At 43.1% G+C, this 13,186-nt stretch overlaps 1 protein-coding gene across 1 annotated transcript in view; it reads left to right on the forward strand.

The window, feature by feature from the left end:
* ADGRG4 (adhesion G protein-coupled receptor G4) overlaps positions 1–13,186 on the forward strand; it is a 1,724,535-nt gene that overhangs the window by 1,576,857 nt on the left and 134,492 nt on the right. Inside the window, exon 25 of the mRNA XM_085607949.1 lies at positions 3,866–4,143. Coding sequence (XP_085464075.1) covers positions 3,866–4,143 — 278 coding nt within the window. The remainder of the gene's footprint in view (positions 1–3,865; positions 4,144–13,186) is intronic.

The following is a 13,186-nucleotide window of genomic DNA, read 5'->3' on the forward strand; positions in this document are numbered from 1 at the left end:
AAAGTGACTCAAATCAACAATGCGTTTGCGGCATAGTTTAGGAATCTGATTGCTCAGCTGATGACTGATGGCTTTGAAGAAACATGATCATATCAAAAATGAGGATATTCAACTATTTCTACGTTTCGCTTAAAATATGCATGCTAAAACTATTAATATTTAAAGTAATAATAATATTAAAGACCAGCAACAATAATATAATACCTACCAGCGGTAGACGTACTAGGAGAGGAGGGGAGGAAGTTGCAGCACTAGGAGTGGTGCAGGACTCTGAGGAAAAGCCAACATGGTGAGTTCAAAGAGAATGTGAACAACCTGCTGAATTTCTCCTTAAATGTTATTGGTAATTTGACAAAAATAGTTTTTGATGTTTTAAAATTTGTTGATGCATTTTCATTTATTGATTAAAATAAAAACACGGGCAGTGGAGGTCGTGGGAGAAGGGCAGCATTGCTGAAAATACGAGACAAAGGGCCCCATGCATCAAACTAAAAACCGGTCGCAAACGGGCAGATTCTCAGAATCTGCCCCTTTACGACCGGTATTTTTGCATTTGGGATGTATCATCCCAAATGCAAAAATCACAAATTGCGATTGCATTTAAGGAATCGCAATTTGCGATTCCTTAAATGCAATGCTAGAAGCAATTTAAAATAGCGATTTCGCTATCAGGGGTCGCAAATTACCGAAAAATATAACAGGTCGGTAATTTGCAAAAACTTTAAAAAAATGCACTAAAGTGCATTTTTCAAAGTTACATGTTACACACACATGCCCTTGGCGCATGTGTGTGCGCAACATGGGTGCACATTACAATTTCAGGGGTGCAACAGGGTGTCCTTTTGACACCCTTGCACCTTTGAAATTGCATGCGCAATTTGCGAGTACCTAATGGGTACTCGCAAATTGAGCATGCAATTCCCACTTATTCCCATGGGCCTGTAGGCCCATAGGAATGAATGGAAAGCCATTCCTTAATAGCGACTCGCAATTTGTGAGTCGGAATTAAGGAATTTGTTGGAATCGCAATTTTTTTAGCGATTCCTACAGGCATAGGCCTTTGCAATTCCTTATTAGCGAATCCTTATTCTTCGCTAATAAGGAATCGCAAATGGCATTTTTGATGCATGTGCCAGAAATAGTATAAGTAATGACGAGCCAGCAGTGCTTAATTTGTGCAGGTGGGTGCAGGTGCCTTGGGGTCTGAGGAAATGCAGAAAAGGGAAAAAGGAGGTGGGAGAGAGAAAGATAGGAAAAGAGTGACAGAGAGGAATCAGGTGGGGAGAAAAACTTGCAAGAGTGAACAAACAATACAGGAAGTGAAGGGTGGTGGAAAAAATAGACATGAGCTGGAAGCAAAACTAAGCAGACTTTGTATTCTTTCTTTGGTAGCAGAGCGGGGGCTCGCATGGAACACTGTGGCCACTGCACTGGTTTTAACAGCGTGAATTAAGAGAGAGATGGCCTTATACGATTGGGAACAAGAATGTGTTTGTCTGTGATTGTAAAGCTGTGAATCAGAGACAGAACCAAACATTAGAACGTCATGTGATGGTTAAGAATTTGAAGAAGGGAGAGAGACCGAGCGGTGGAGGAGCGAATGTGTAGTTAAATCCAATAAGCTATTAGGAGGTGGGGAGCACAATGTCATAATGCGAGTCAGACTAGTGCTTTTATCACTTCCATTTCCCACTCTTAAATTTTCCCTCCCTTATTCACACCTTCACTTTGGGAATTGCACGCTCTTTTTCTTGACTCCAACCACGGCTCCTGGACATTCTGTGCAGTACCCCAAAACCGGTCCCAGGATGCTTGTCTCCGGTTCAGGAAAGACCTGACTTAGCAGTTCGGGCTGGACTGTTCCCATGAGGCACAGGGTCCCGACTGATTTGCATATAGCTGGGTCTGAACTGAGGTGGTGAAGTGAGCTAAAGGGCGAGGATGGATTCAACTCAGATCTGTGACTGCAGGTGAGTATCTGAAAAGTTCCAGCGCTCCGTCCATCATCTCCTTGCGTTTGCTCAGTACAAAGAACTAGCACTCTATGGAAAACTAAAGTTGTGCCATAATCTTTAGGTTTTTAGGTCTGGGTCAGCCTACTCCATCCATTGGGTGTCTTCCCTGTGAGTGACTGCAGTACCACTGAGTTCTTTAACAATAAATTCCTGCCTGCAACTGTTGTATAGCTTCCATATTGTCTTTATTTATGGTATGTGAAGTTCCTCAAGCAAAGCTAATAGACCAGGCTTTAATTTGCCTAAAGCATGCACATACTGACACACACAATGCTGTTAGCACACATTAAAAGCCAGAGATATTGGGTTTTTCTAGGGGTATTTCATAAACCATCAAATGATAATAGCAAAGCTACACCACACACATTGTGTGAGCATTTTATCATACCACGTAGTTGTAAAGCAAAAAATGTTCAGTACTTGTGGCATCTTGGAGATGAATAATCAATATTTATTGATCTCCAACTCATTTTAGTGACCTCAGAAAGATGAAATTAGAATTACCAAGCTTGATTCTAACAAAAATCATTTAATGATGGCTGCTCAGGAGTGTGCGTGGGTGAACATGCCCATGTGGCCATCTTTGAATGTTTTTACGTAAGTGTAGCAAACACCTTTCCAAGATGGCTGCCAGAGCATGCCTGTGGCCATCTTAGATTGCGTACTTCATTCTCTACCCTTTGAAGATGGCTGACCCTTTGCTTCAAAATGTTTCATCCATCTTGGAATGAAGAAGTTATATGGAACTATGGCATTGACAAATCCAGTGGCTCTATACCCAAGGCTATCCCTTTGAGCTTCAGCAGTGCTTCTTTTAATTGGTCTTTATTGCTTTCAATATAGTGTAGTACAACCCCTACATTGTCTTTGGCGCAGCATTATTGTTACAACATTTTCATAACTGTGCTCCAGAGAAAAGAATAATGTAAAGATAATTACATATGACATTTACAAGTCGTACCATTGTAATCTTAATAGTGAAACTCTTTCTGCAATCTACATGGATTGCGAAATTAGTAACTGATTCACAAAAGGTCAGCAGCAACTTTGATCCAATGGTGCCCACTTTGCAAGACTATCTCTTTTTTCTGACGGTTTTCAATATAAAAAATGCATCTGATCAAATATTTAATCCCATATCGGGTACATATAAAACAAGTTAAATACTGCCTAACAATTAAGAAAATTACATGAATTGTGATACAAATTTAATTTACTAAGTTATTGGGAGGAGACCATTGCTTAAAAAACAACGAGTACTAATAGTCTGTTTTGTAAGACTTCTGTAATCTGTACTGGAAGAAGAAGCAGAGAAGGCTGGCAAACCAGAGCCAGAAGGACTGTGCAGAGGGTGGAAGAGTAAAGCAGGACGAGAAAAGGAAAGTGGGGAGATTGGAAGTGGTATTGAATGGATGCACGAGGGAAGAGTAGATTAAAAAAGCAGAACCTCACAAAAATAAAATGGGCTCGAGGGACGGGAATGGTGGAGGTGGAAGGGGTTAAGCAAATCGTATAGGAACAAGGGTTGCGGTGAAAACGAGAGGGGGAGGTAGGAATGCTCCCTGCCCTCCAAATTAAAAGGAAACAATCTTAGACAAGACTGCAATGTATTTTCACTAGAAAATTAATTTGACAGTTTTGTATCTTACCTATACGTTCTGACTATGTTGATTAACATATACACGTCAGTACAGATTTAGTAGCTCCAGCGCGTCAAAAAGAGTAAACTCAAGTTTTTTTGTGTAATTTTTAAGTTGTCTACAAGACCTGCTATCAGGTGGGAGTTTAGACCATCTTTTGATGCCTCTAACCTGATTGCTGATTGCTTTACGTTTGTTCGCTTTTCTTAGCTGCTGGATTGAGGACCCTGTGGTGTTCTACATCTCCGTTGTCTCTTACTTCGGCATCATATTCCTCATGAACGTGTCCATGTTCATCGTGGTCCTCCATCAGATCAATGCGATGAAGTCCAAGCAGCACAAGAGCGTGATGTCCATCCTCCGCGACCTGAAGAGCACGGCCAGCCTGACCTTTTTACTGGGACTGACCTGGGGATTCGCCTTCTTTGCCTGGGGACCTGTAAAGATTGTGTTTCTCTACCTCTTTGCCATTACAAATACTTTGCAAGGTAAGTGCTCCACGGTCGCAATATATCAGAGAAGGAAGAACGTTGCATTACGTGTTACAAAAACAGTATCAAGCATTCAACTCAATAACACGTGAGGCCTCAATTTAGAAACTTTTGTCTATGCTAAAAGTTTTTTTCAAATACCAATAGTCATCTAAAGAATATTATTATAGAGACTAATTCAAGCTTCCGCAAGATTTGGTTTAAGACCTTTGTTTTATATTTGTGGACATGATGTCTGATTTCATGTTCTACCTGTGCTGTACTCCTTAGACAACATAGCTATATGTACAGCCAGGCTGCAAAATGTAATACAAATGAATTAGGACAGTGGGTAGACCTAGTGCCATTGCATAAATAATTGCTAATTTCATTATCTTCTTTGGCAGCTTCCCTTAGCTCTCAAACTATGGTAGAACTCTCAAGTTTCCCAGGTCAAACGCATTAGTAGTGCAACTACTCCAGGTTTTCACTTTGTTGACATGGAGTCGTCTGACAATCCTACTTCAAATCCTTTTCTGGTGCTTTGCTTCTTCAAAAATGAGAGAGCATGGAAACATCCCGCTAAGCAACAGAACTCCAGATAAAATACAAGTACAACCAATTGTCTACCCCAAAAGAGCGCTGACGCTCATTGAGGCTAGTTTGGAGTTGTTCAGACTTGTTACTTTGGCTCACATAAGAGCCACTGTTTGGCCTTCCTCCTCCACTCAGTGTGGGGGAACAGCTTTCCTTTTACTTGAGCTGGAATCCAAGCAGTAGGAACTTGCTGCTACTCCACCCCCACACCCACTGAGCCCGGTATTTACACTCCCCATGAAGGGTTGCACCTTTCATAAAACTGCTGATTGCAAAAACAACCTCTTCTGCAGCAGTCCAAATTGTGCCCATTTTCACGCATGCTTTCACTAATCTAAACTCATTGTAATTGTGTTTATATATATTGCTTATTACCCCTGAAGAGGTGTTGAAGCGCTTTTCGGCAAGTAGCACCTGACTCCGGAACCCAAAGGTGGATTAGTAGATGGAAATATAATGTGTTATTTGAAGTGGTGGATATGTGAGTCTGTTAGTTGGATGAATACGACAGAGGATGGATAAGGTGGGAAGAGTTTGCAAGGGGGTATTTCAGAGTTCATAGTAGTAAAAGAGGTTTAGGATGAGTCAGGGATCATGTTAGTTGGATGAATAGGATAAAGGATGGAAAGAGGAGGGAAGAGTTTGGAAAGAGGTTTAGGATGAGTCAGAGAGTGGAGATAGGAGATATTTTGGAAGAGGAATAGGATGAGTCATAAAGTGGTTTTTTGATGATGTTTTGGGAGATTAGTTTATTTGTTTTCTTCTTTGCAGTGGGAGGAAAATATATCAAGATGTAGATACATGACCACATGGTGCAGATCGGAGCTTCAGAATCTCCTCTATTTCCACGGACGGAGTGATCTCACAGTCACACACGCACACACACATCACACGCTGGTGGGGCCCATTACACCAACATTCATTCTACCACTCTATCCGTGCCCTGTATAAGGAGAAACACTTTCAATACCTAACCAATCTGCATTTACCCTGAGGTCAATGGCATCTACTAGTTGCTATAAATCTGGCGAAAACATTTCAAATAATGCAAATAAATTCAATAAACATGATAATAAAATAACCACCCGACACAGAGATTCAAACAGAATATTTGTTTATCTAAAATTGCATGAAAAGCCAATTAAATGCAAATTCATTTCTCTCATATTTACCTATTCTGGCTAAAAGTCAGATCCTAAGTCAGAACCGGTCCTCAGTAATTCAATCAGAGTTTCTAGCCGTCATGTAGAGTCACAGTCCTCTCCGTCAGCATCGGGACCTCGGATCATCAGTTCGGGAAGAAGTGGCGCTAGACCTCTCTAGTCTACTAATATTTATACTAAAATTTACATTTCTGAAATGTTACAATCTTTGTTCAAAACGGATGAATGGCGGAAATAATGTCATCTTGGTACATTTGAGATACTGTGCGAGATTTTCTCACACTTAGATTGTCCTAAATAATGAATAGAAAATAAGGGGTCCATAACAAATTCGTTACTTCTACGGATGTCTCTTTTGGATAATTTGTATCCCAGTCGTGGGATCATCAGTTCATAAGTTCAGTATTCGGTTTTGCAACAAATATCATGTTCAGGGGCTCTTGGCATCCGTCCTGGGTTTGTCGTCATGATCATGGCTTTTCAGTTTTGTCGAGAGGGCAAGGTCACAGGCAGCGCGAAGCTTCCTTGCACAAATTTCCATCAACTCGAATGCAGGCTGCGGGTGGTAGCCATTTTCTGGTAGGCCACATTGGTCAACTTAAGTGAAATAAAACATAAAACAGAATTACTGCACAGAAATGATTATACAGTGTTATTCCCCTGCTAATACCCTTATGTGTATGTATTTATCTAGCCATTTGCGACATCAAAAGCCATTAATGCATATTAATTATAAGCGCAAAATACAATAACATCACATAAGCAACATCTATTTCGTCAATTGCTCACCAACTTAGTTCACTTATTATTTTAGCCATGCAATAGCGTTCCCACGTGTAATTCTTCTGTTAATAAGGTTGATTAGACACGACTTTGACATATCTTTAGTAGTTAATAATTAATCAGTAGTACTATTAATTATAACATGCAAAAATGAAACAGGTATTCGGTTTTAAAGTAAAAACCCTGCTCCATCAATCCCCCCTTTGGTAATATCTTATCACCACAAAAATCAAAACCCAAAAAATCAATTTAATTCCCCTTTTTGAAGAATTCAAAATATCTTCTTGTTCATTCTTTTCAAACTCTTGTTTCCATCTCATCTTCTTTCTTAGTTTCTATATACATGCTTTCTCTTAGCTCTTCCAATTCTATTTCTTGTGGATCTCTTTCTGGTTTCTTTTGTCTCCTTTTAACATTTTCTTTTGTAATTTTCTTTTTATTTCTTCTATATCTACAACACATACACCCTAATCTAAGAGTCAATAATGTAACAATTGATTTGGCCCAGGGTTCATCAGTTGGGTCAAATTGCTGTATTCGGGCCCATTGGCGCAGGTGGTGGTGAACGGAAGAGTATCGGCTCCGTTCGAGCTGGGCCGGGGCACACGGCAGGGCTGCCCCTTATCGCCGCTCCTCTTTGCACTTGCCTTGGAGCCCCTGGCGGAGTGGCTGCGGTGGGAGCCTTCCATCCGTGGTCTCCGCTGGACCCCTGAGTATGAGGACCGCGTATCCCTATACGCTGATGACATCCTCTTGTACCTAGCTTCCCCACGTAAATCACTCATAGTACTGGTTGATGTTTTGCATTCATTCGGTCGTAACTCCGGTCTGGTCATCAACTGGGCTAAATCGTGTGTGTATGTTCTTTCCGGGGAGGCTCCTATCCTCCCGCGGGGCTGTCCGATCCAGGTCGCCCCGCAGGGATTTAGGTACCTGGGTGTCTTCATTACTCTGGACCCGGAGGCTCGGTATGATCGGAACTTGCTTCCCCCCCTCCAGCGTCTGAAAGAGGATGTCACGCGCTGGCGGCGTTTGCCGCTTTCGCCGCTCGGCCGGGCGGCATTGTTTAAAATGATGTCGCTGCCGCGTTTCCTGTACGCGTTGCAGAACACTATGGACCTCGTCCCAGCGCGCTACTTCCGCGAAGTGGAGAGTTTGCAGCGCCGCCTGTTCTGGGACGGGAGGCCACGTATTGCCCTGGCTAAGCTGACGCTCCCATGGTATGACGGGGGGATTGCCCTCCCGGATATTAAACGGTACTATTGGGCCTCCCAGCTAGCTGCGATTAATCAGGGCCTATATGGGCCCGCCTTAAACCCGGCGTTTGAAATGGATAGGATGCTACTTCCAGGTGGTGACCATAATCGAGCGCTCTACTCGAGCGCGCCCGACGCTCGCCTAACGGGCCCCACGCGTGTCATGGTGCGAGTGTGGCACGCGGCCAATGCAGCTATGGGGTGGAAGGACCGTTTGACCCGGGCGTCACCACTATACGCGTCTGAGCGGTTGGGCTCCTTGTGGACCTCGAAGGGCTTTGAGAAGTGGGACATAATAGGCATTAGCAAAGTGGGGGACCTCTGGACGAGGGGAGGATTTAAAACGTTCGAGATGCTGCAGACGGAATTTCAGTTGCAGGGCAGCGAGTACTTTCGGTATTTGCAGGTCCGGCATGCGCTGGGCTCCGTCTTTCCGGACGTTGCCTCCATCCCGGAGTGTTCCCCCCTGGAGGATAGAGTGCTGGATGGACACGTCCCTGACAGCACGATCTCACTGATCTACAAAAAACTGATCAACGACCGCTCAGACTTGTTGACTGCCCTTCGTGAGGCTTGGGTAGCCGATGGGCTGGAGCTGGATGACGAGGACTGGATCTCCGCGGTGGCCTCCCCGAAAGAGGTGGCCATACCGGCTCGCCTTCGTTTCGTCCAGCTCAAGATACTCCACAGGGTCTACATGACGGGGCCAAAGCTCCTGCGTATGGGCTATGCTGAGGACGGTTTGTGTAAGCGTGGGTGTGGTGCGTTGGGGACTTTTCTGCATATCTTGTGGGAGTGCCCGGAGGTGGAGGGGTTCTGGCGTGGTGTGCATGAGGTGCTGCGAGTGGTTACGCATGTGGCGCTGTTGCCCGAAGTGAGGAGATGCCTGTTGAATGTGTGGGAGCCTACCGATTACTCGGTGCCGCAGACGTGGTGGGTGACTCTGGGGTATATGGTTGCCAAGCGTGATATTGCCCAACTGTGGGGATCCCAGAGGCCCCCGACTGTCTCGGCCTGGAAGGAACATATGGATTGGTGCATGTTTCGGGAAAAGGTGGTGTATGTGGCGAGAGGTAAGCCTGGGACATGGGTGAAAGTATGGGGCCCCTGGAACGCCTACCGCGGGGGAATCTGTGCTCCACCGTTATTGCCTGATCCGTCGCCGGCCCCGTCCCCTTAGCCAACTCATCCCCCCGGTACCTGGGCATTGGGTGTACCCAGCCCTAGTTCTGATCTCTCCCCCCTCTTGAGATTCCGATGGATGGCTAGGATCCCCCCTCTAGGGGAGCACGTGTTGCTATTTCCGATTGAGGATTGCCTTGTGGGTTTGTTTGTATTTGTTGTTCTTTAAGTTTAAAATGGAACCGTATAGTGGGGTCTGGATAGTGTGGCTCGCAACGATGTTAACTCCTGTGCATGCTCAGCCGCAGCACCATGTGTTTTATAAATGTATATCGTATGCTCCTTTCATTGCTAGCGGCCGGCCGGAAGGTTGTAGGCCCATATTTGTATATTTTTGAGTCTTGTAATAAACGGTTTCAACAAAAAAAAAAAAAAAAAAATAATGTAACAATTACACAGGTTAATGGAAATAATATCTTACCAAAAATGGTGCTACCTATTTTAGCTATAAAATTCTTAATAGCAATCATCTTATTAGCCATTTTAGTCCAGATACTTTCAGCTTCCAGTGGTACTAATTCTTCATGTAAATCAGTAATATTTTTGATATAAACTTTTAGATCTTTGCTTTCGTCAGGAATGTAAGTGCAACAATGTTGGACTTTCAGCATTCCACAGACTCCACCCTCCTTTGCCAAAAGAATGTCAAGGGCAAGTCGATTTTGCATCGCCATAGCACGCAATGCAACCATTTCTGTATTAACCAAAAGAAAGCCTCCAGCGGTGCCTGTTGACAAGCGATCCACCACTGTTGACAGCTTCCGAATGCCAAATGCATTCAAAGAAATTCCCACTGCTGGAATTAAAGCTCCAAAAATATCTCCTACAATTTCTGTCCATGTTTCTCTTCTATAGCGTGTTAATGGATTAGTATGTTCAGCATCATCTACTCTATCCATGTGAAAAATCTTTGGAAAGACCAGGCCAACATAACATGTGCCAAACCAATGGTCAGGCAAACGGTAATAAGCCTTGTTCCCACAAATATAATACACTCCCGGAAAAACTGGATCTTCTCCTCCTCTAAATCCCCATCCGGTTGCAATAAAGTATGTATCATGGCACTCACTAGTCCCTATGAAATAATAATCATACTGGGATCTCTTCCTAGTAATGCACAGTTTGCCTTTCTGTGGGGCATCTATAGCCATAGTTGGACTGGCTCCATTTTTCAACTCCTTTTCTTTTTCAATATCCCACATTGTGTCACTCATTTTATGCCCTTCTGCTTTCTTGTGCATGTTCAACCTTCTTCTCTCAACCATGTCTAGAAAATTATTCTCTTCTCCCTTCAAACTGCAAGTTAAATTGTTTCTAAAAACGTATTCTAAGGTTAATTCTTTGGTTTCTAAAAAAATCTCACCTAAAGTGTTAGCTTCTTTTGCAGGATTCAGTGCTTTATTCATAGGCAATTGCCCAAGAATATTGTCCATATATTAGACATATTATAATCTAATCTCCCTAACTGATAAAATATACTAATCAACACACTACATGAAATTCCATACGTAGCCGGAAGATGATGATAAGTCACTCCTTCCGAAACAGTGACAGGTAATTGCATGCAAACGTAGCAATCCCTTACTTCCATTGTTTTTACGTATTCATACAACAATTTAGAAAAAACATTGCTAGAAAAATCATGAATTGACCTATCCTTATGTATATGTACATTGCTAGTTCTAGTTGGTACTATCTTCTGTGAACTCTTCCCTATATTAGTTCTGTTCTCAGTGTGACCTTCTAAAGTGTCTATAGTGACTCTAAAAGAAATCAGTAGAGCAAGCACGCTCCAAAGCAGCATTAATAAACCTGTACAGCAGCAGCACATCTTGCACCATCTTTTCAGAAAGGTACATCTACTTTTATTATTCTCAGTGTTAGCCATTTTGTTAATTTGACCGTGTCTTTTGACTTAGCCTCTTCTACTCCTCTACCGAACCTTTTAGGGCAGCAAGTACCCACCAGATTATTACAATCTTTTAGTTCTTAATTTTACTTCTTCACTTTCTTCTTCAAGTGACTTCCTTGGATTTTACTCAATTTGGGTTTTCATCACTTTTCACTGTTTCTTCATCATCATCAAACTGTATCAGGTCCTGAACATCCGTCTCTTCTCCAATGTCGGACAAGATAACTCTCAGGATTCCCACAGCCTCTTTTTCAGCAACCTCTTTCAGTAAAGCCTCCTTTGGACTTCCTTGACTGTCTGCCTCTTCTCCTTGTTCAGGCAATGCCACATACGTCCATTCCGGTGACTTGTACCTCTGGTTTGGTTTCCTTATTCTTTTAGTTCTCTCAGGTATCTTTGTAGGATTTTGACTTGACACTTCGTTCACTTGTTCAGCTTTCGAAGAGTTAACTCGTGTCAGTCTATACCTCAGTCTCTTTATCTTATTCGGCCAATGATCTCCTTTAGCATTTCTCTTTTGTCTTCCTTCTTTATTGTTTCTTTCTCCAAGCCAAGTTCTCTTTCTCAGAACTCTTCCTCCATGTATCTCATTATCACTTTCATCAGACTCTGTTTCAGTTGCCTCTCGTTCATCAACAGCTTTCTTTTCTCCAACAACTTCCTTTTCTCCAACAGCCTCTTTTTCCACCAATTGAGATTTCCCTACTTCTGTCCCTCCTCGGGTCTCTGACACGCAATCTTCTTGCTGTCTACTTGTCCCTTCACCTAGCTTGTTGTTGATGTTCCCTACACCTCCTCGGGGTTTTTCCGCAATCTGTCCCTCTCTGTCTTGGTCTGTCCCTTCTTCTTCAATATTTATCTCAGGTGGAACTTGTCCAAGTTCCTCATTTGATTCAGGTCTCACTTCTGTTGGAATGTTCTTTTCTTTCCTTTCTTTCTTTTTGTGTTGGTTACTGTTAGTTGGAACCTCAGGAACTTCTTCAGAATCTGAACTCGCCTCTGCGGTTTGCACTGTTCTTTTCAGAACCTCTTCTGGTGGGATGAAAATTTCTCTTGACTCACTTTCCCCACTTTCAGGATTCTTTTTCCTTCTTACTGTCTCGCTGTCTGCATCATCACTGGAATCTGATTCTTCAAAGTATTCTTTTCCAGTGCCGTCTTTCGGATTTGGAACTTTCAGTGTGTGACTTGCATGTATCCAATTTTTCACTCCAGCACACTTCACAGCAGTCGTTGTGGTCAGAATGACTTGCCTTGGCCTTCCCCACCTTGGAACCAGGCAATTCCTTCTTCTGTGGACTTTTATCCTTACCCAGTCCCCTGGGCTCAGATCATGGTCTGGTTTCTTTTCAAGTGTGGTGGCGTCTTCTCCAACCTGGTGAAACACAGAATGAACTGCGTCAGCCAGGCCCTTACAGTAATCCAAAATCATGTCATCAGTTATAGTCATCAACTTGTTGACTGGTACAAATGCATGTCTCATAGCACGTCCCATGATAATTTCATGTGAACTCAAACCTGTTGTTCTGTCTGGAGTAGACCTAATGGTCATCAGGACTAGAGGCAAGACATCGGGCCATTTCATTCCTGTGGCTAGGCACATTTTGCCAATTCTGTTTTTGATGGTACCATTCATTTGTTCAACCACACCAGAAGCCTCTGGTCGGTAAGCACAATGTAGCTTCTGCTGTACACTCAATGCTTCACAGATTAGACCCATGATTTCATTATAAAAATGTCCTCCTCTGTCTGATTCAATGGTTACTGGGAACCCGTACCTTGGGATCAACTCTCTTAACAGTAATTTGGCCACTGTTATCCCATCGTTTCTTCTTGTTGGATATGCCTCCACCCACCTGGAGAACAAACAAACCACCACCAGGACATACCTCAATCTGTTGACTGGGGGCATTTCAATGAAGTCTATCTGCATTCTTGTGAAGGGTCCTCCCTCTCTGCCTATTGTTCCTAGGCTCACCACTGTTTTCTTTCCAGGATTGAATTGCTGACATATCAGACATCTCTGACAGAGACTTTCTGCTATCAACCTGAACTTTGGACTGTACCAGGTTTGCTTAAAGGCCCTTATCATAGCATCCCTCCCCAGATGTCCTTGGCCATGATACATCCTTGCCATTGTTGACAACATGCTATTTGGCATGACTGGT

The sequence above is a fragment of the Triturus cristatus genome, chromosome 5_2, assembly GCF_964204655.1.
Source record: "Triturus cristatus chromosome 5_2, aTriCri1.1, whole genome shotgun sequence".
Classification (NCBI taxonomy): Eukaryota; Metazoa; Chordata; class Amphibia; order Caudata; family Salamandridae; genus Triturus; species Triturus cristatus.